Source organism: Equus przewalskii, chromosome 19 (genome assembly GCF_037783145.1).
Source record: "Equus przewalskii isolate Varuska chromosome 19, EquPr2, whole genome shotgun sequence".
Classification (NCBI taxonomy): domain Eukaryota; kingdom Metazoa; phylum Chordata; class Mammalia; order Perissodactyla; family Equidae; genus Equus; species Equus przewalskii.
The window spans coordinates 30434091-30454286 of record NC_091849.1 but is presented as its reverse complement, the minus strand read 5'-3'; the positions used below and the strand labels follow the sequence as shown (position 1 = coordinate 30454286).

General features: G+C 48.8%; 1 protein-coding gene across 4 annotated transcripts; it reads right to left on the bottom strand.

Moving 5' to 3' along the window:
• Window positions 1-709: 709 nt before the first annotated feature.
• On the bottom strand, window positions 710-14336 carry ABCF1 (ATP binding cassette subfamily F member 1). 4 transcript variants are annotated; one of them, XM_070585562.1, is made up of 25 exons: window positions 14100-14336; window positions 10017-10135; window positions 9779-9871; window positions 9491-9620; window positions 9304-9341; window positions 9112-9219; window positions 8360-8434; window positions 8166-8279; window positions 7176-7280; window positions 6801-6923; window positions 6258-6358; window positions 6097-6182; window positions 5638-5777; window positions 5403-5551; window positions 4999-5082; window positions 4673-4797; window positions 4361-4473; window positions 4049-4220; window positions 3796-3870; window positions 3635-3705; window positions 2263-2295; window positions 2011-2179; window positions 1755-1819; window positions 1595-1667; window positions 710-1464 (listed from the first exon to the last, which is right to left on the bottom strand). In XM_070585562.1, the coding sequence occupies exons 2-25, from the start codon at window positions 10065-10067 to the stop codon at window positions 1298-1300; spliced, it is 2460 nt and encodes an 819-aa protein (XP_070441663.1). In that variant the 5' UTR covers window positions 10068-10135; window positions 14100-14336; the 3' UTR covers window positions 710-1297. The 4 variants fall into 4 exon arrangements, with proteins under 4 accessions (XP_070441663.1, XP_070441661.1, XP_070441664.1 ...); XM_070585560.1 differs by having other exon boundaries at window positions 10089-10135; window positions 14100-14330; XM_070585563.1 differs by having other exon boundaries at window positions 9491-9617; window positions 14100-14311.
• Between the last annotated feature and the right edge of the window lie 5860 nt (window positions 14337-20196).

Below are 20196 nucleotides of genomic sequence, written 5' to 3'. Positions count from 1 at the left end.
TCACCACCAACCACTTGCCACTTGTTATTTTACTTTCCAATCAAACTCTAATAAGAAAAGTGGCCACACCAGCCATGTGCTCTCATTAACACCCAAATAGTTTTTCTTCCTTCCAAGCTTTAGATCTGCCCTTTTCCTAGGTTCCAAAAATGACTCTCGATTCCCTCATTATTCAAATCCTTACTTTTCAAGGTCCACCTTCAAGTGATCCTGCCAAATAATCAAGTCATGGATAATCTCTCCCTTCTATGAACATGTGGCAATTTACAATCCAAAGTACCACACACCTGGCATTCGCATCACCTTGTGTGCTCCTGTCTTATTTTCTAAGTCTTCTCTAAGTAGACTATTCATGGAGGCAGACCTCGACTTTTCCCTTCTTGTGTACCCCACAGGAGTGTGCGTGTTAGGTGACTTAGTAACTGTTGAGAGGATCAGCCCTGTGGCCTCTGACCACAGGGAGAGCCTGGACAGCGCTAGAAGAGATCAATCACTTTTCCTTCTCCTCGCCTGAAGGGTTGGGGGAGGGGAGGGAGGCTCCTCAAACAGCCGTCTAAGTGCAGTAAGACTGCAAGTTAGGAAGACTGCAAGTTAGGTCCGTCTGCATTAGAGGGGAGGAGAGGATACTAACTGCTGAGAGAACGCTGAATAAAGCCAATCAAGACTGAGAACCGTTCCAGCTCCCATGAATCTCCAAACAGTGACAGGGTGGCAGCAACTCCTTTCCTTTATTTCTCCCCCTTGTAAAGGGAGATTCAAGTTGAGCAGCATTCCTTTCCTGCCCCCAAGTCCCCAACCAGACAAGAGGCTGCAGGCACCAAATCCCAGGCTGGGCTCAGAACTCTCCTCCAGCTCTGAGCTGCGACAGCTGTTTGTCTCAGTAAGTCAGCGTGGAATCCACCAGAGAAGAAGAGCACCACTCAAAGACCAGCTGGGCCTGAAGCTGGAGGGTGGCCCAGCGGCAGGCTTTGAGTGATGAGTCTCGAGACAACTGGCCACGTTAACTTGGCTGGATGGAACCCCACACTAATGAAGGTCAGCTCTGTTTGTAGAGAGGGAAGTCAAGGATAAGGCCAGCTCAGTTATCTCTAGAAAAGCGGAACAGACAAGTCTTTCAGAGAAAAGGAAGCAAAGTGGTATTCTGGTCACATCAAGACCACACTCCGCCTCTGTGTGCCTGAGTAGTTGCTGGGTCAGCTGCAGACCAAAGGCAGGCTTCCGAGTGAAGAGAGGGTGACAACAGGAGACTTCCAGGCCACGCAAGCTGATCTTTCGGGAGACTTCCAGGAAGGAAAGCTCACTCTCGCGGTCGGCTGACCATGACTTCACCCAGCGCCTCCAACACCTCTCGCTTGTAGTCCTCAAAGTCCCCATCGATCTGGCTGACACTCTGCTCTTCCACCACCCACAGCTGGCAGTTGGTTTCTGTGATGAGTCGGGCATCGTGGCTGACAACGATCACAGCTTTGAAGAAACATGGAGAGATGGGAGGGCAAGGAGAAGGGAGGAAATGAGGAATCAGACCTGGAAGAAGGGAGCCCTAGCCGAAGGACACTACGGTCCCCAAGGAAAGGAGGAGGGCACACTGCCTTACCACCCTTGTATTCGTTGATGGCCTCCCCCAGAGCATCAATAGACTCGATGTCCAAGTTATTGGTGGGCTCGTCCTATGGAGAGACATTCCACGACTGAGCGTTACGGCTACCTGTCATCACTGTCACTCTTATCCCTCTCCCACAGTCCAGCTCACTCACCAAGATGAGGACATCGGGCTCCCGACAGGCCAGCTCTGCAAACACAACTCGGGCTTTTTGCCCACCTGGAGCAAAGGAAAAGGAAGTCCATCACACTTTACTACCTTCCATTTCTGAAGGTAAACCCTGAATGTGCATCTGTGTGTGTGCTGAGGTCCCCCAAGTCCTGGTTCCTCTTCCTTTCTGCCTCTAGGTACAGTCTGGAGGTATGAGTATTAAGCAGGAGGACACCTTCCCCAGCCCCCGCCAGTGGTACCAGAGAGTTTGCAGATCTGGATGGTGTGGGCGTGACTCTCCAGGCCGAAGCGGCCCAGGCACTTCCGGGCATCCTGATAGGGCAGGTTGAAGCCCCGCTGCAGGTACTCAGTGGGCGTCTCCTCCATGCGCAGCTGCTCTGCATACTGCTGGTTGAAGAAACCAATTTTCTGCCAGAGAAGAGAGGGAGGTGGTCAGTGAAAGACCTACTTCCTCCAGCACTCTTATTCCCCTGTTCCCAAAGCCAACTTACCAGCCGGTGGTTCTTTCTCATTTCGCCACGAGTCTGCAAGGAAAGAGCAGGGGGAAGATAAGAAAAAGGGGGAAAGTCCTGCAGCTCCATACCTGGTTCTGCACCCCAACTTTCTAAACGGGAGACAAATATCAGATCAGGCTTGGAACAAGGTAGCACAGGAAAGGGAACATGGATGGTCTCCTTAATGTGACAAAGGCATACACAGGAAATCAGGAGAGCACAGGGCAAAAGGGGAGTAAGAGAGGAGCATCATGGAGGGGAGACAGAAAGTGCAGACTCAGAACCACAACCAAAGAGCAGCCCCTTCCCAGCCAGCGACACCCACACGCCTGGTTCCAGGCGGCCAGCGCAGATGGGGCTCAGAAGACAGTGCATGGGAGGATCTAAGAGCACCTTTCTAAAGCTCTGCTCGGTGGGTGTGAGGAAATCGGTCCTCTCCACACTTTCCTGGAGGGAGTTGAGGCGGCTACAGCCTTTCTAAAGCATGATACAGCGATCTATCGCAAAAGTCCTAAAAGCCATTCCAGTGAATTTATCTTAAGGAAAAACTAAATTCATAAAGCTGTATAATATTTACTATAGTATTGTCCTTTAGTGAAAAATCAGAAACAGGGGCCGTCCCATGGCCGAGTGGTTTTAAGTTCCCACGCTCTGCTTCGGCGGCCCAGGGTTTCGCCAGTTCAAATCCTGGGCGTGGACATGGCACCGCTTATCAAGCCATGCTGAGGCGGCGTCCCACATGCCACAACTAGAAGGACCCACAACTAAAAATACACAACTATGTACTGCGGGGCTTTGGGGAGAAAAAGAAAAAATAAAATCTTTTTAAAAAAAAAATCAGAAATAATCTAAACGATATCAAATAAATTATGGTAGATCCATATAAATAAATGTCCACATTTAACTACTGGCATGAAAAAACGCTTGATGTGTATTATCTGGAAAAAGTTGGCTATAAAACAATTCATGTGATAACCCCACTTTTGTTAAAAAAATTCTATGCACATTTGCAAAGGAAAAAAGAAGAAAGTGATCTGCCAAAATTAATACTGGTTATCTCTAGATTTCTCTCTGGCTTAGGCAATTTCTAATCTTTCTATGATGGATGTCTATTTCTTGTATAACCAAAACACACACGTAGGGGGACGCCCTCAGCTCGACCCCCATTCTCCTGGCTCTCCTCCTTGAACTGATGTAAACTGCTCTCCCCTATGGCTCCTCTTGGGGAAATTAAGCACCTATGACGAATTCCGGATTTAACTGTCCACTGCAGAAGGGGCTCCCTGATTCCAGGCCCTGGTGCACAGCTGCGCTTTCACACTTCCATGCTCTCCCGTCACAGTCCTCCCTCCGGGGCTCCAGGACTCACCGGTGTTAGCTTGCCTGTCAGCAGCAGCAGCAGAGTGCTCTTCCCCACGCCATTGGGGCCCACGATGCAGACTGCAAGGAGGAGAGCTGGTGGTCAGAGGCGCCCAGAAACTCTCCCTGGAGCTCCTGCTCCACTTCCCGAGCCACCCAGCCCCAACTCACTCCTTGAGTCCATGTCGATGCCAAAATCCAGATTCTTAAAGAGTGGTTTCTGCCCCTCATAGCCAAACGTCACACCTGAAAGTCAAGAAAAGAAGAGGTTTCTTTTCTTTCTAGAGTCACCCTGAAGGTCCCTGTGAATGTCCCTTGAATGCTGGCCTTGGAGACAAGGAACAGACCCCATGCTGGGCAGAGAGGACTTGGGGCACACAGCACACTCTTCCGCCCCCGGCCGCTCAGGCCTCCAGGCGCTCACCGTGCAGACCCAGCACAGGAGGGCTGAGTGGCGGGGGGTCGGGGAAAGTGAAGCGCACAGTGTACTCCTTTGGGCGCTTCAGGAGCTCAGGGGCCTCCTGCGATTCCTCATCCTGGTTTTTCCGTCGGCATTTCTGCTGCTTTCGAGTCAGGGCTTCCTTTGTTTGCTTTTCCTGGAGAGGAAGGAGAAAGGGGGAAACCCACACCCTTCACAGCAGTCCTGGAAACGTAGGTCGGCGTCCCAGAGTCACCCCCTTTCTCCATTCTCCTGAGAGAAGGGCCCCCCAGCCAAGGAAGACCCCGAGGTGCTCACTGCCTGCTTGGTGGACTTGCCACCCGCCTTTAGCTCCTTTAGCTTCTTCTCCTGCTTCTCATACTGCTTCAGCAGTTCCTTCTGCTTCTGCTGGTACATCTTCTTGAAAGTCACTGGGGCAGAAGATGGGGATGGGCATCAATGGTTGCCCCTCTCCCCAGGAGAGGGGCGACCAGGATTAGGGAAGATCAAGGTGGGCATCACTGTCCAGAATTCTGAAAAGACTGAGCTTGTCACCATGTCCCTACGAGCCCTCTCTCCCAGGCCTCAAGGCCCCATCTCTTCCCTCTACCCACAAATACTCCTACTTACTGTAATTGCCCCTATAGTAATGGAGCCGCTGGGCGTCGAGATGGATGATATCAGTGCAGACGTCATCCAGGAAGCCCTGGTCGTGGGAGACGATGAGCAACGTCTTCCGCCAGCCCTGGAGGTAGCTGGGTTTTAGAGGAGAGTATGGAAATGTCACAATGGTCAAGTTAGGGTTAAGTCAGGGGAAGCACACAGACAACAGGGGCAGGTAGGAGAAGAGGGAGGGCTGGACTGAGAGCTGTCAAGGGCAGAGGGGAGAACAGCTAGAAGAAATGAGGGCAGAACAGGAACCAACGATGCAAAGACTGTAAGCAAGGGCAACTCACTTATTGAGCCAGATGACAGCATTGAGGTCCAAGTGGTTGGTGGGTTCATCCAACATCAGCAGCGTGGGCTCCATGAACAGCGCCCTAGAGGGTGAGGCAGCAGAGTATAGGGTCAGCGGGAGGAAGATCCTTGCTCAGAGAACCCCTGAGAAGCCTCTGGTAGCTGGAGCCTAAGACCATGAACACTCCTTCCCAATCTATCCTTAGAGAGCTCCTGTGCAGGAGACATGGGTAATATACCACAGGCAGGGAGAAAAATGGAGAAACGACCTCGAGTCTGACAACACCGTAAAGGAAAAGAAAATAGCCTTGAACCTCCCTACTGGCCTTGGAAGAATGGGAAGAAGGCAAAGAGTCTGGATGGGTTGAGGCTAGAAGGGAGAGCAGTGAGGTGGGTAGCCCACCTGGCCAGGGAGACACGCATGCGCCAGCCCCCCGAAAACTTCTGCGTGGGCCGATTCTGCATTTCAGGGTCGAAACCCAAACCAGCCAGGATCCGCCGGGCTTTGGCCTCTGCAGCTGCCGCCCCGGTAGCCCGCAATTCCTCATACACCTGGGAGGGGGGAGAAGAGGACATATGTCTGAAGGTCCCAGGAACCCCCAAGTCTTCGTTTGTGTCCCTTGCGCCATCTCCTCTACCTTCTCTAGCCTCTCGGCAGCTGTGTCATCGCCCTGCTCCAGCTGTCCCTGAAGCTGTCGCTCCTCTTCCAGCAGCTTCAATCGCTTGGTGTCAGCTCGAAGAACGGCCTGCACTGCTGGTGTCTCATCCGCTACCACCTCTAGGGGGCAAGGGGAGAACAGTCAGCTCGCCCCAAGGGCCAAGGCTCCTATTCCTTCTTCCCTTCAGCTCCATTTCTGGTTTGCCTGACCCTGCTCAGCTCTTTGTACTTGTTCTAAGTAAAATCTTCTCAAGCCCCTCCTTTACTCCCCCTCTTTCTTTAGCATCCATTTCCCAGTCCCCAGTATCCCCCCATAACCTTTCCAACCCCACAGCCACAATTCCTTCTGTTCTTGGTTGGCTCTTCTATTCCAATTGCCCACCCCTCAAGCCACTCAGTTTCACCTCCCCACCAAGCCCCCTTCCACCACTGGGCTCACCCTGCTCACACAGCAACACATCGATGTTGGGGGGGATGCTCAAGGCCCGGTTGGCGATGTGCTTGAGGAGAGTGGTCTTGCCCTTGCTGGGGAATGAGAGCTATTAGGACCAGACCACCACAGGAATCCCTTGTTTTCCGTCCTGCCCCTCCTCTCCTCACCCATTGGGTCCCACCAGCCCGTAGCGGCGGCCAGCTACAATGTATAGGTCTGCGTTGACGAACAACTCCTTGCCGTGGGCCGAGATGCTGAACTTCTCCAGCTGCAGTCAGTAGGGAAAGAGTGGCAGGGGGAAGGAAGGAGCACATGAGAATTCTCCCTTTCAGCCAGCAGATGCAGCTTTCTCCCCAGAGAAGCCTCTGACAAACTAGCACCTACAGCAGAATGCCTTGCCCTCACCATGCCGGTCCCCTAGCAGGCCACCGCCTTCACTGCCTCTAATGGGAGTCTCCCAAATACGAAGCCAGTCCAGCCCGTCCCACCCTCCTTCCCTCCAAAGGTGGACTCCTCTACTTGTACTGGTTTTTCTACCTTCTCGCTTAAGCTGCCAGAAGTCAAGGTGTGGAAAACACTCCCAAGCTTTCTTCCCAGTGGACAAGCCACTCATGCCCCACCTCCCTTGGCTGCCATGGCCAGTCAGGGACATGTGAGAACTGGCACTTCCCCGGGCGAGCTGGTTGGGCAGGGGCCCCCTCAGACCTTACCTTGATGTCAGATGCATTTTCTAACATGGCTTGCCGGGAGGACACCTCTGCTTGTGACACGGAGAAGTCATTTTCAGCAGCATTGGCTGCTTTTAATGAAGCCACCTGGCGTTCATACTCCATCTGAGAAGGAAGGAAAAATCACATTCGAGGCCACTGTCTGCCAGTTTCCCATCACCACGATACAGCCCCATGTCATCAGACATGGACACAGGCTCACAGAAGACAATTCTTTCCTTACTCCAACTGTTTTACTTGAAGTAGCACCCAAAGTTCTACTTCTTGTCCCCCAATTCACGTCCCCTAGTTGAAGCATTTAAAAAAAAAAAAAATCAAATTGTCCTACCTCTGACCACTAACAACATAAGGTCTTACCTGTTTCTTCAGCTTTTTCTTCTCCTTTTTACTAAGGTGAGCATAGGGATCATCGGCCTTAGACTCCCCTTCCTCCTCCTCCTCGTCTCCTTCTTCCTCAGAACCCTGTGAGAACCAGGGGATGGTAAAGAAAATGAAGGACCCCTTGTAGAACCCAGATTTCATGTCATCTACCCCCAGTTCCGCAGCATGCTCTTTCCTTCTCCACTCAGTCCTGAGGTATCTTGGTGGATCATCTCTCACTCATACCTACCCTGGGTGTTCCTGCAGTCCTTTATCCATTTCTGCCACCAGGAATGGTACAAGACAGAGGGTGTGAGTGAGTGTATGTGAAAATTAACAATGTATCTGTATCTATAAATACAACTACCAATACAATGTAAATGGAACAGGTTCTTTTCCTCACGCATCAAAATCGAATTTCTGTGGCTACACCTTAACATGCAAAGAAGAGGTCTGGAAGCCCTAATGTACAGCCAATGAGAAACCCCGCAGAATCACAGAAGTGAAAGGTATCAGAGATACAGAGGACCTTAGAGATCACCAGACTCACTTACGTCATGCAGATGAGACAAGTGAGACCCAAGGAGGTGGAAAGATGTACTCAAGGTCACACAGCCCGTGAGTGGCAGAGCCAGAACCCAGACTGTCTGAGGCTAACGCCAGGGTCTTTTCCTCTCTGGGTCAGGGGCTACAAACTCAGGCCTGTGGGCTAAATCTGACCTGACATCTGTTTTTATATGGACCGTGAGCTAGGAATGATTTTTACATTTTCAAAAAGTTGTCAAAAAAAAAAGAAAAAGATGAGTAAGTGTCAGAGATTGTATGCAGACCACAGAGCCAAAAATATTTACTATGTGGCCCTTTATAGACGTTTACCAACTCCTGCTCTGGATACTAACACCTCCAGATCCTGCCCCCTGTCCCCCTGTATTAGGCCACAGAGCCCCAGTGCCTCAGCCCACCTTCCCCCAACACCAAAATACACACCTGCTCTGCCTTCTTGGCCTTCTCCTTCCCTTGTTTGGGTGGTTCCTTTTCTTTTGTTATTTCTTCTTCTTCATCCTCCTCTTCATTGTCTAGAGCAGCAAATTTATTCTGAGGCTGAAGGGAAAAGATAGCAGGTCTGATGAAATGCTCAAATTCCTGAGACCCAGCACCCACTCCTGCCACTTCTCTCTCACCTTGGCCTTCCCCTTTGACTTCTCTTCCTTTCCTTTTTTGCCCTTGAGCCCCGGCTGTTGTTCCTCAGATACAGCCTGGAGGAGAGACAAACACACAAATTAATCTGCTCCTTTGTTGCTTAACAAGCATTTCTAGGGAGTCTAGGACTGGGCGTTAACCATACTGAGTGCGGCCAGGGAGAAAACGAGACCCTAAAAACCTCTGCCTCCAGCTTGAGACCAGATGCTGAGGAGATCATTAGAGAATATTAGCAAAGCAAAGGGGCTGGGAGTCAGGCCCAGTGAGCAACATGGGTGGGGCAGTACTAGCTAGCCCTGGAGGGCTTCCTCAAGAGGGTGAATCTTGAGAAGAGGTAATGGACGTGGGCTTGGACAAGGCGTTCTAGAGAAGAGGGAAGACACAGCATACAGAACAAAGGCTTCAACACAGACACAGTCAACCTGGATGCCAAGATGAGATCAGGCTGATGTGAAAGGTAAACGTGGAAGAGTCCCAAGAGACAATGTGGAGAGTCCAAGTGGAAGAGCAAAGACTGGAAGGACTTTGTTTTAGATTTTGAGTTTGAAAGTAACAGAATCACTGTAGATTTCAGAGGGATGACAACAGTATTTTAAAAAGCTGATTTTGACACTGTAAGCAAGACAGACCTGGAAGCGCTAGTTTAAAAGCAGGCAAACAAGCCAGGATTACCACACCATGGCCACAAAGTGCTACATGGGGTGGGAGTGACCAGCAGAGCCACCATGCTCACCTTATTGATCCGATTCTTCTCTGGCTTGGCAGGCTTAGGAGGGTGCTTTTCTTCCTCCTCCTCTTCCTCACTCTGATCCTGAATCAGGGCTGCAAAGACATTACCACCCTAGAGAACGAAAGGGCCAAAGCAGTCAACGGGATGGTCAGGGCTGTCCTCCTGGGGTCTCTGTTCACCACACCAATGGCTTACCTTGGTCTTCTTCCCTCCTCGGGCTATCGGGGCAGGTACTGAAATGACAAGGGGAGACGATGAGGTAGCAAAGACCATTACAATGTCTGGCTTTTCAATCTAATCCAACTCAGAGACCACGGAACAAGGCACTTCACTCCTCACGACTCAGCGATACCAGGTACCCATTTCCCCTCGGGTCATTTACCTTCATCCTCCTCATCACTGGCCGGCACTGAGAGCTTCTTAAGACGCTCCATGAGCTCTTTCTCCTCTCCATCATCATCCACATCCTTCTTCCGCCGGCCTTTTCGGGTATCTCGTTTCTTTTTTTGCTGCTGAAAGCAAAAAAAGAGTGAAATAATGAAGCCCATGTTCCTGCTGAATCTTGGCCCCACAGAGAGTTCCCCATCAGCTGAGTGAACCAATGTGGCCTGGAGATGGGTTGGTGGACCCAAGATGCCTCCCAGGATGGTGCGCCCTCTGACACTTGTACCTGCTGCTGTTGCTGCTGCTGCTGCTCCTTCTCCTTGAGCACTTTCTCTTCTTCCCCAGCTTGTTTATCTTCTACTGCCAGCTCTTCAAAGAACTGTAAAGGGAGTTAAGATATAGGTGAACGTGTCTCAGAGACCAACCAAGCCCTTCTCTGCCACACACAGGCCCACCGACCCTCCATTCCCCCCTCGCCTTGCTTCCTCTCTCTACAAGATCTTTCCTCCTCCCTCGGGCCCCACCTCCTTCACGTGGCCATATTTTGCTTGCAAACAGCCACAGTCATTTCTCATCCTCAAGCCTCATTTCCTCACCGTCTTTTTGGTCTTCTTGTCCTTCTTCCCTTTCTTCACCACTTTATCTAGAAGGTTAAGCAGACATTGTGAATGCCTATCTACAAATTCCAAAGCAGCCTGAACTCCCCTGCAAAAGCTCTTAGCGGCCTCCACCCTATTTTACTGTTCTTCTAGCTCAGTATCACTCCCTAGACGTTTGCACGGTCCCACAAGACAGACAAGCCAATGGTGGGTGGGTCCAGGGCAGCAGTGGGAGGGACAGCAGCAGAATTCATAGGGTGAAGGCAGAAGTGAGAAGTAAGAGTATTCAAAGATGACTCCTATGTTTTTAGCTGGAAAATTAGTTGGGCTACTGGTATCGTATATTAACCCAGGATACACTGGAAGAGGTCTCCTCTCCCTACTCCTGCCTGCCCATGGGGGGAAAGAGAGGACCAAGACATGATGATTTGGGATATGCTGTTTGTGAGACCTGCAGGCCATGCGAAGATCAGTAAATGAACATCTGGGTCTAGGCCCCACCTGCTCATCTCGCACAACATTCTAGCACAAATCACACCATGTTATACTTAACTGTCTGTGCACCAGTCTGTCATCCCAGACAGGGACCTGAGAGACTGTTTAGCTTGTGTTCCCAGGGAGCAAAGCGGGAAGTCAATAAAAGTTTACTGACTGAACAGATCCCAGCTCCTCCCTCTGTCCAGCCCTGTGTTCCTGAAGGCGGGGGGCTATACCTAACTCCCTCTCTTCCTCCCCACATCAGCCTGGGAGGCAACCAGCACCCTCATGATTTGCCTTCACGTCTAGGCCTACCCAAAGTCATATTCTCCTCCAGATCATGCCATCTACTGCCACCCAATTCTATCCAAAAGCACGCCTGTAAGCATGTAGCTTTCAAAACAAAACAAAACAAAGGCTTTCTACTACCTATCACATTAAGCACTTTCAGACCATAATTCCACGTAGTCCATAGTAATCATTTATTCAGTAAGGTTTTACTGAGCATCTACTCTGCCCAAAACAGGACATTAACGAAGGACAATCTCTACAGTTTAGGGCTTCACAGACTAAAAGGGCCCTAGACTATCTTTTCTGCTTATCTGCTGCCCTATCCACCCCTATGTTCTGGACACTGGCTTCTCCCCGCTCCCTGATTAAGTCCCAGGCATGCTTATGTCTGTCTTTGCTTAATCTGTATCCTCCACCCAGAACACATTTCAAAATCTGATCTCAGTATTGGGTGACCAGCGTGATGGAGCTGAAAAGATGTGCAGGAGAAATAACGAAAGGCTTTATATCCTATTCCAAGGAGTCTACTCCTAAAGGCTTTAAGGACAATCCATGGCAGTACACCAGAAGGAATGAGATGCTCAGCTCACCGTGACAACACCGAGGAGCGATTCATCCCAGACACTAAGTTCTCCCCAAGGACTAACACAATCACACCATCTCGCCTTCCTTTAAATATCACTCTGATCCTCCTGACCTACGGAGAGGAAAATCCTGAGCACACGTGAAATTGCGAGAAAGTACGACTACCAAGGAAGAGGAAAAGCCTGTGTTTGGCTGAAGCTATGCTGCATCTTCCATCTCCTCTTCTAAAAGCTCCTCCCCTTCAGTACAACACTTAAGCTGCTTCTAACTTTATGGTCCCTTACTTTTTGTTTTTTTTTTTTTTTTTGAGGAACATTAGCCCTGAGCTAACCACTGCCAATACTCCTCTTTTTGCTGAGGAAGACCGGCCTTGAGCTAACATCCGTGCCCATCTTCCTCTGCTTTCTGTATGGGACGCCTACCACAGCATGGCTTGCTGAGCGGTGCTGTGTCCGCACCTGGGATCCGAACCAGCAAACCCTGGGCTGCTGAAGCGGAACATGGGCACTTAACCACTGCGCCACTGGGCCAGCCCTGCTTCTCACTTCAAAGCCAGATAAAACGCTTCCCTTCACCTCACCAGCTCCTCCTCCAATTTCTGTTTTCTATCCTTATCTTCACCAAGTCTCAGAGCACAGCCCACAGTAGCTCCACTTCCTCATCTCCCACTCCTTTCTGAACACACTGCAGTCTGATGTGGGGATCATCTCCTAACGAATACTTTTGCCAAAGTTGCCTCTGTCCCCTTAGTTGCACAACCCAAAAAGTATTGTTTTAGTCCTAATTTTGCTTGACTTCTCTGCAACATTCCACGCTACCTACCTCCTCATCCTTCAGTTCTCCTCTCTTGTAGTTACTTAACTTCAGGGACCCTGCTACTCCTGGTTTGCCTCCAGTTTCTCTGGCTGCTCGCCTTTCTCAGTCTCATCTCCTCAGCCTCCTCCCCTACCTTACTTCCCTTACCTGTCAAGGTTCTTTGGGTTACCATCTTCTGCCCTCTTTTGCTTCAATCTGCAAACACTCTCTAGGGGACTCCTCCACAGCCAACACTTCAACTACACCCGCCTGTGTCTTTACTTCCGGTCTAGAGCTCGCTCCACAGTCACTAACAAGCTCTCTCCTCGTCATCTCCTCTTAGAAATTCCCCAGAAAGCTCCAGCTCAGCATTCAAAAGCTGCCCTCCTCTCTTCCCACTCCTCACCCTACAGCCCATTACTTCTTTCAAGTAAGTCCACTACCCACTGAGGTACTTAAGTGAGTGTCATCCTCAATTCTTCTCCCTTCATTCAGTCGGTCCCAGTTCTGGTCAATGTTACTTCCATATTAACTCTCTAGGCTTTGCTGCCCTGGCTTACTCTCTAGCTACTTCTCACCTGGATCATTGCCAGAGCCTCCTAAATGGGCTCCCTGTCTTCAGTCTTGATCAATTCAATTCAAGTCATCCTTCACTGCTCAGTCTTGTCAGCGTGAGCTGACCCTATCATTCCTTATGCACTTCAATGGGTCCTCCTTCTCAATGTCTTAGGATTAAACTTGAATAGCATATAAAGCCTTTCATTATCCGTCTCCTGTATATCTTTCCAACACCATCACACTAGTCACCTGATACTGGAAACCAGACAGGTTCATCTATGTCTCTACCTTCACATAAACTTCTCCCTCTGCCCCTTACAACTCATACTGATCCTTTGAGAATAAACTCAGCTATCACATATTCCTGGGCGGCTCTGCGGACACTCCTACCCTACCTGTCTGAGTAGATGCCTCTCCTCTCTTCTCGAGTCCCATAGAATTCTCAGGTACATTCATCACACTCTGTCAACTACTGTCTGGTTAATCCTCTGTCCCCTCCACTAGACTGGGTGCTCCATCAGGGCAAGGCTTATCTTTTATCACCACATTTCCAAGTCCTCTGCACATCACCAAGTATAAAGTAGACATCCAATAAATGCTTGTAAAATTAGTCACTGTGCACCTACTGTAATTATTTGTGTCCATTGTACCTCCCCTTTGAAGGGTAGTCTTCATACTTTTTTCCTTCCCTCCCCAAAGCACCGTATATACAGTGCTTAGTAAAAAAAAAAAAAAAAAGTACCCAACAAAAATTCGCCACTTTTAAATAAACCCTAACGCCCATTCCAACACCCAGCATCTACACTCTTGCTCTAGTTGAGAGAGATATGTTCTATGAGAGAGCCCAGGAAGGAGTCACACTCTCTTGAAAAGTAGGTGGGATCACAGGCTGGCGAGGTGTGTGTGAGCGCGCACGCGCGCGCAGGCGGTGGGGTAAGGAGGCCGAGGCATGGCTTATGCAATCCTGCGGGATGTGGAATCTAGTGTGGTGGAAAGACGTCCAATAAAGAAAAGAGGACTGTCTCATTTCTCCCCATCTCTCCCTCGGTACCATATGCTCTTCCTCGTCTTTTGCCCAGTCCCAGCAAAGTTCGTGCGCGACACCGCGGCACCTCTTCTTTCGCCCGCACGCCTAAACCACTCCCGCCGCGGCAAACTCTTCCCGGCCCCACAGCACGCATGCGCAGTACCCCCGCACGGCCCGGTCACTCTCACGCCCCGTGACCCTTTCCTAAGGCGCAAGCACTCTTCCGTCTCTTCTTCTCTTCCCTCTCTCGTTCCCTCCCTGCCTCCAAGCCTCACCGGCGGGGCTCGTGCTCTCTCCGTCCCCGATCCACTCGGGCTCCGGCGGCTGTTGCTTTGGCCCCTTCGGCATCTCGCTTGCAGTTACGACTACTCTGGCGGAGCCGGGTGCTATTTCCGCTTCCGGTAGCGTGGGGCCCGAACGGGGCGGGCTCTCCACGCCCACGAGGCCAACCCCGCCCCCGGGAGGTGCACGTGCTCGCCGCGCCGTCATCTCGGGGGCGTGCCTGCGGCTCTGCCGGGGGCGTGGCCTGCAGTGACGGGGCGGGGCTGCTGGCTCTTGTCGAGTCAGCAAAGCGTTTATGACGGTCGGGGAACCCCGACTTGGTGACTCCGTGACGCCGCGTGACTGAGGACTGAACATAGTAATTTGCGACTAGTATGAAGGAATGGAGGCATCTTTTCTTTTTTAAAGTGGATGCTACTTTCTACCAGCCCTTGACATCTGGTTAAGAGCAGATAGGCGCAGTTCATCGACTCAGGAATAGGCCTTGTGGGTCTAGCGTTGAGGTGTGTCAGAATATTGTAAGAGTTGTAAACGAGGAACTCTAGCCTAATAAACAGAAATCACGAGCTTGGGTTCACTTTATTTTTTTGGTAACAGCTTTACTTACGTATAATTATATACAATAAACTGCACATACAATAAATTGACAGGCAATAAACTGCAAAGTGTACACTTTGATAAGTCTTACGTATATACACCCATTAAACCATAATCACAATGAAGATTTGACTGCACTTCTAACATTACCATTTAATAGGTGTTGGAGCAAGATGCTCCCATAGCTCTGTCAGGTCCCATTCTCTCCTTAAACTACTACAATCTTGCTTTTGTCCTCTCCATTGCCTGAACCCACTCTTGCCAAGGTCAGCAAAATGGGGCTTGTTCTCTGCCCTTATCCTACTCACTCTCCCATAAGCATTTGATACAGATGGTCACTCCCTTCTTCCTTTGTTGTCTTCAGGGACATTGCTCTCTGCAGGTTTCCTCTTATCTCAGTGGCTGCTCTCTTTTCCCTCCTTTCCTGGCTTCTCCTCCTGAAGTCTAAATGTTGAAGTGCCTTGGGGCTTATTCTTTGACACTCTTTCTTCTTTTTTTTAAGATTGGCCCTGAGCTAACATCTGTTGCCAATGTTTTTTCCTTCTTCTTCTCCCCAAAGCCCCCCAGTACATAGTTGTATATTCTAGTTGTAGGTCCTTCTAGTTGGGCTATATGGGATGCTACCTCAGCATGGCTTGATGAGCAGTGCTAGGTCTGTGCCCAGGATCCAAACTGGTGAAACCCTGGGCCGCTGAAGTGGAGCACGTAAACTTAACCACTCAGCCATGGGGCCAGTCCCTTGATACTCTTCTTTATCTAGACTTATTACCTAAATCTCATGACTAAGCAATAGATGCTTATAGATGGCATAGATGACAGTTTAAATACCCTCTATAACAGATGAAGATCCCCAAATGTGTCTTGTTGGGCCCAACTTCTGCCCTAAACTTCAGATTCACAAATCCAACTGCTTATTGGACATCCTCTCTGAGATCTCTAATAAATTTCTCAAATTAATACACATGGAACTGAGCTGTTGTTTTTACTCAAGACTGCATCTCTTCCAGGTTTCTCCACATGAAGAAATTGTACCACCTTTCATCCAGTTACTTGGGCCCAAACTGAAAGGTCATCCTCTTTTTCCATTCCTCTTCCTCATCAGCAAGCCATGTCTGCTTCATTCATTCATTAAAAAATATATTTATTGAGTGCATAGTATGTGCCAAGCACTCATCTAAGCTCTTGGGATATCACTGAATAAAATAAAGTTCTCTGCTTACATTTCTAGCAGGGGAGATAATACTATGGAAAAAAGAAAATATAGATCAAGGTAAAAAGTATCAGGAGCGGGGCCAGCCTGGTGGCACAGTGATTAAGTTCGCACTTTCCACTTTGGCAGCCCAGGGTTCATCAGTTTGGATCCCGGCTGCAGACATGGCACCGCTTGGCAAGCCGTGCTGTGGTAGGCGTCCCACATATAAAGTGGAGGAAGATGGGCAAGGATGTTAGCTCAGGGCCAATCTTCCTCAGCAAAAAGAGAAGGATTGGTGATGGATGTTAGCTCAGGGCTAATCTTCCTCAAAAAAAGAGAGGAAAAAAAAGTATCAGGAGGGCAGGTTGTAGTACTAAACAGAGTGTTCAGGAGGCCTCCGTGAGGTGAAATTCAAGCAAATCCTTGAAGAAGGTGAGAATTTTGGCCACATGGATTTCCAGGAGCACCTTCCTGGCAATAAGAAGAGCTAGAGTGATGCTCTACAGCAGAAGTATACTTGGGATATATGAGGAACAAACATCAAGCAGGCCAGTGTGGGTGGAGTGCCGCGAGTGAGCAAAGCATGAGCGATGGAGAGGAGAATAGAAGAGCAAAGCAGGGGCTGGACTGAGAAGGATCTTTTAGGTCATCTTAAGGATTTGGCTTCTACTCTCAACTAAAATAGAAGTTATTACAATGTTCTGAGCAGAGGAGTGACATGACCTGACATATGTTTTAAAGGGATGACTGGGTGCTGTGCTGAGAACAGACAGGGGTGTGGGATAGGGGGAATGGCAGAAGCAAGGAGACCTGATAGGAGGTGGTGGTGACTCAACCCAGGGTGACGGTAGTGGAGGTGGTGAAAAGGGCTGGTTTCTGGATAGATTTGAAAAAAGAGCCGGCTGGTTTTGTTAATGAATTGGATGTCAGGTGTGACAAAAAATTGAGGATAACTCCAAGGTTTCTGAACTGAGCAACTAGAAAGATGGAGTTGCCATCAACTGAGACTGTAAAACATATCCCAAATCTGCCCATTTCGCTCCACCTCTACCCCAGACCAAGCCGCCATCTCTCTCCCCTGGACCACCGAAGTAACCTCCTAACTGGTCTCCCTGTCGCCGGCCATCCTCTAGTCCATCCTTCATGCCTACAGTCAGTGGCAGTTCTAGAATATAAATCATTCGCTCAGAACACTTAGAATAAAATCCCAATGTTTTGCCACAGCTTTTGGGGCACTGTATGAACTGGTCCCTGTTGAACCTCCTGATCTCATCTCCCCCAGTCTAGCCACACTGGTCTTCTATTTTTACTTCCAACACCTCAAACTCATTCCTGCCTCAAGGCCTTTGTCCTTGCTGTTCCCTATGCCTGGAATGCACTTCATCCAGATATTCATATGGCTGCTTTCTCATTTAATTTTGGCTTCTGTTCATGTTACCTGCTGAAAGAAGCCCTATCAATCGTAGTATTGACCTGTTTTCTTCAAACTGTCGCCCTCCAGCCTTTTCCTTCACTTTGTTTTTCTTCAGGGTACTTATTACTCGATTATATTATACATGTACTTATTGTCTATCATCCTCAATAGACCGTAAGCACCATATGGGCAGGGATTTTGTCTTTTTCACTGGTATATCCCCAGCCCCTAATACAGTCCCTGGCCCAGAGTAGGCACTAAAGTATTCACTGAAAGAATGTGAGGCTTAAATAAGACAATGTATATAAACTGAGAGTGGTCCCTGACACAGAGCGGGCAACCGGGACACTACATTGTGAGATTTCTCCCAGCCTCTCTGGTCACCCTTCCTCAGTCTCCCTGTTAGGTTCATCCTTGTGCTTCTTCACTCGGCCATTACATGTCAGCGTTCCTCAAGGCTAAGTCCTAGGCCTTCTCTTCTCCCCTCTTGGCATTCTCCTCCCAGGTGATTTCAGTTAGATTTTTTGGAAAGGTCTATACTAACCACCAAGTCTTGAGAAGCACCCCCAACCATTATTCTCCATATAGTATCCCGTTTATTTTCTTCTTATCATTAGTCACAATCTATAATTACTCATTTGTTTACTTTTGAGAAAAACAGCTCCTGACAACTGGGAACTGTCCTGACACTGACAGCTAGGCCTTGGTGTTGCTAAGAGCTGGCCTGGCGCTCACTTCCAGGCCATGGTGCTCTCCCATTGAACATAAACAATCAAACAGAACACCAACGTCAGGCAAGGTCATTCTGTGACCATGATGAAGTCAGACAGAGTTCGTAATCTTGGCTAAGCACAGACAAAAACAAGGTCGCTGTGCAAAGCATAAAGACTAAACAGCCCTCTCTCACTAAAATGGAAGATGGTTGCTTTTTTTTTTTTACCAGATACTCCTTTAGCCATATTTCATTCCTCCCCTCTTCTAGATGAGCTTTATTAAGATGAGCAATCATAGAATTCCTCCGACTTCCTAACAACACCCAGTCCAGAACAATCCCTCATTTCCTTGAACATTCCCCAAGTCACCTGACATAAACCCTAATCCTGTCATTCCTAACCCTCTCTTAATAACCTCTGCAGTTAATAAACTCAACTTTGACTACAGGTGTGCCCTGGTGGTTGTTGGCTGGAGGGCATTGACACTTTCACTGTCTTATTCTCTATTGAATCACCAAATTTTGGCAGGGAGCGGCTGGTAGAGGATGTTTATCAGACCCTAAGGTTCTCACCTGCTGAAAGTCCAATATTTTGCTTAGCGCATGGCTGCCTGAATAGAATACTTTTCCAAGCCTTGCTGGCAGCTAGGTATTGGCCATAGGACTGTTACGGCCAGTGGCATATAAATTGAAGAGCTCTGTGCTAGCTTTGGGGAAATTTCCTCCAAGATGGCTGGTGTCCTCTGCCCTTCCTCCATCCCGAGGCTCGGAGCATGGATGAGCAAGCTAGAGCTTCACTGTGGACTGTGAATAGGAGGGTCTGATCCCACGGATTGTGGACCTAAAAGCCGAGGGGGAGGGGGTTTCTGAACATCTGAAGACCTTGTGGCATGATTGTCACATATGCCTTGGACTATCTACCTATTGACTTGTGAGAGATATAAGCTTCTATCTTGCTTTAAGACTAATTTTGGTTTCTGTTACAACTGAACTTAAATGTGATAAACTGGGCCATAGAAGGTGCTTACTATTCACCAAGTGAATCAATGTATCCATGCTCACAGCTTCAGCCACAACCTAAAAGCAGGTAACTCACATTTATGTCTCCAGTTTTAATCTGAATACCAAATCTGTATATCCAACTATCTACTTTCTCTCTCTCCTTGGATGTCTTAAAAGGCAGCTCAGACTCAACCACTCCAAAAGCAAATTAGTGGCATTCTGCCTGTTTTCTTCCAACATCTTTCTTTTTAAATGGCACTTAGTTATGCAAGCCAGAACTACCCCAAAAAACCTAAAATACCTTCATTTTGATCTCTTATGTCCACTTTCCTCCCATCCCACTGCCCAAGCTTATACCACCATCACAACTCATCTGGACTACTGAAGTAACCTTGGCCACTTCCAAGCCTGGCCAGCTCTGTACATTGAGTTGACCTTTTTGAAGAAACCAATCTAATCCATGACACTCACCTGCCTAGCACCCCTCAAAGCCTTCTGTCTTAAGATCCAAATCCTTACGTTCTGTAAGGCCCTGCGTGGTCCAGTTCCTCCTCCTGCCTTGCCTCCCTTTTCTGGTCTCTTAGCAAACATCTTTGCCTGGACTACACTCTCCCACCTCACCTCCTGCTTGTCCTTCAGCACTTGGCTCAGTTGTCATCTTCCCAGACATCCTTTATTACATACTCCCCTTTCATCATGTCTCGCTTCTCCACAACACTTTTGACATGTGTAACTTTACACCTATTTGATTTTCTCATAAACATGTCTCCCTCTTTATATTTAAAACTGATTGGTTTGGGCTCAGTTATCTCTAGTGCCTAGTCTATTGCCTGGCCCACAGGCACGCTACAAATATTTGCTGAAAGATTGCTTTGTCACTGCCACTCCATAAATATCAAACCTACAAACACAGGTAAAATGCTTAAAATATTACTCCATAGGTACCTGACCTTTCGTTTCTCCGTCAAAACTTTACCCCTGAACATAAGGGAGCCTGGTATGGTTAATGCCTATCGGTTAATGGGACCCCACTGGTTCCTTCAGACTGGAAGAAACTCAAGTTTTGCCTTTTTCCATCACTGTGTATGAACTAAATGAATAAACTAACTCTAACAAGAACAGCTTCATCTGCACTTCCAGAGATGACTGGAACACAGGGATTAAAGAAAATGC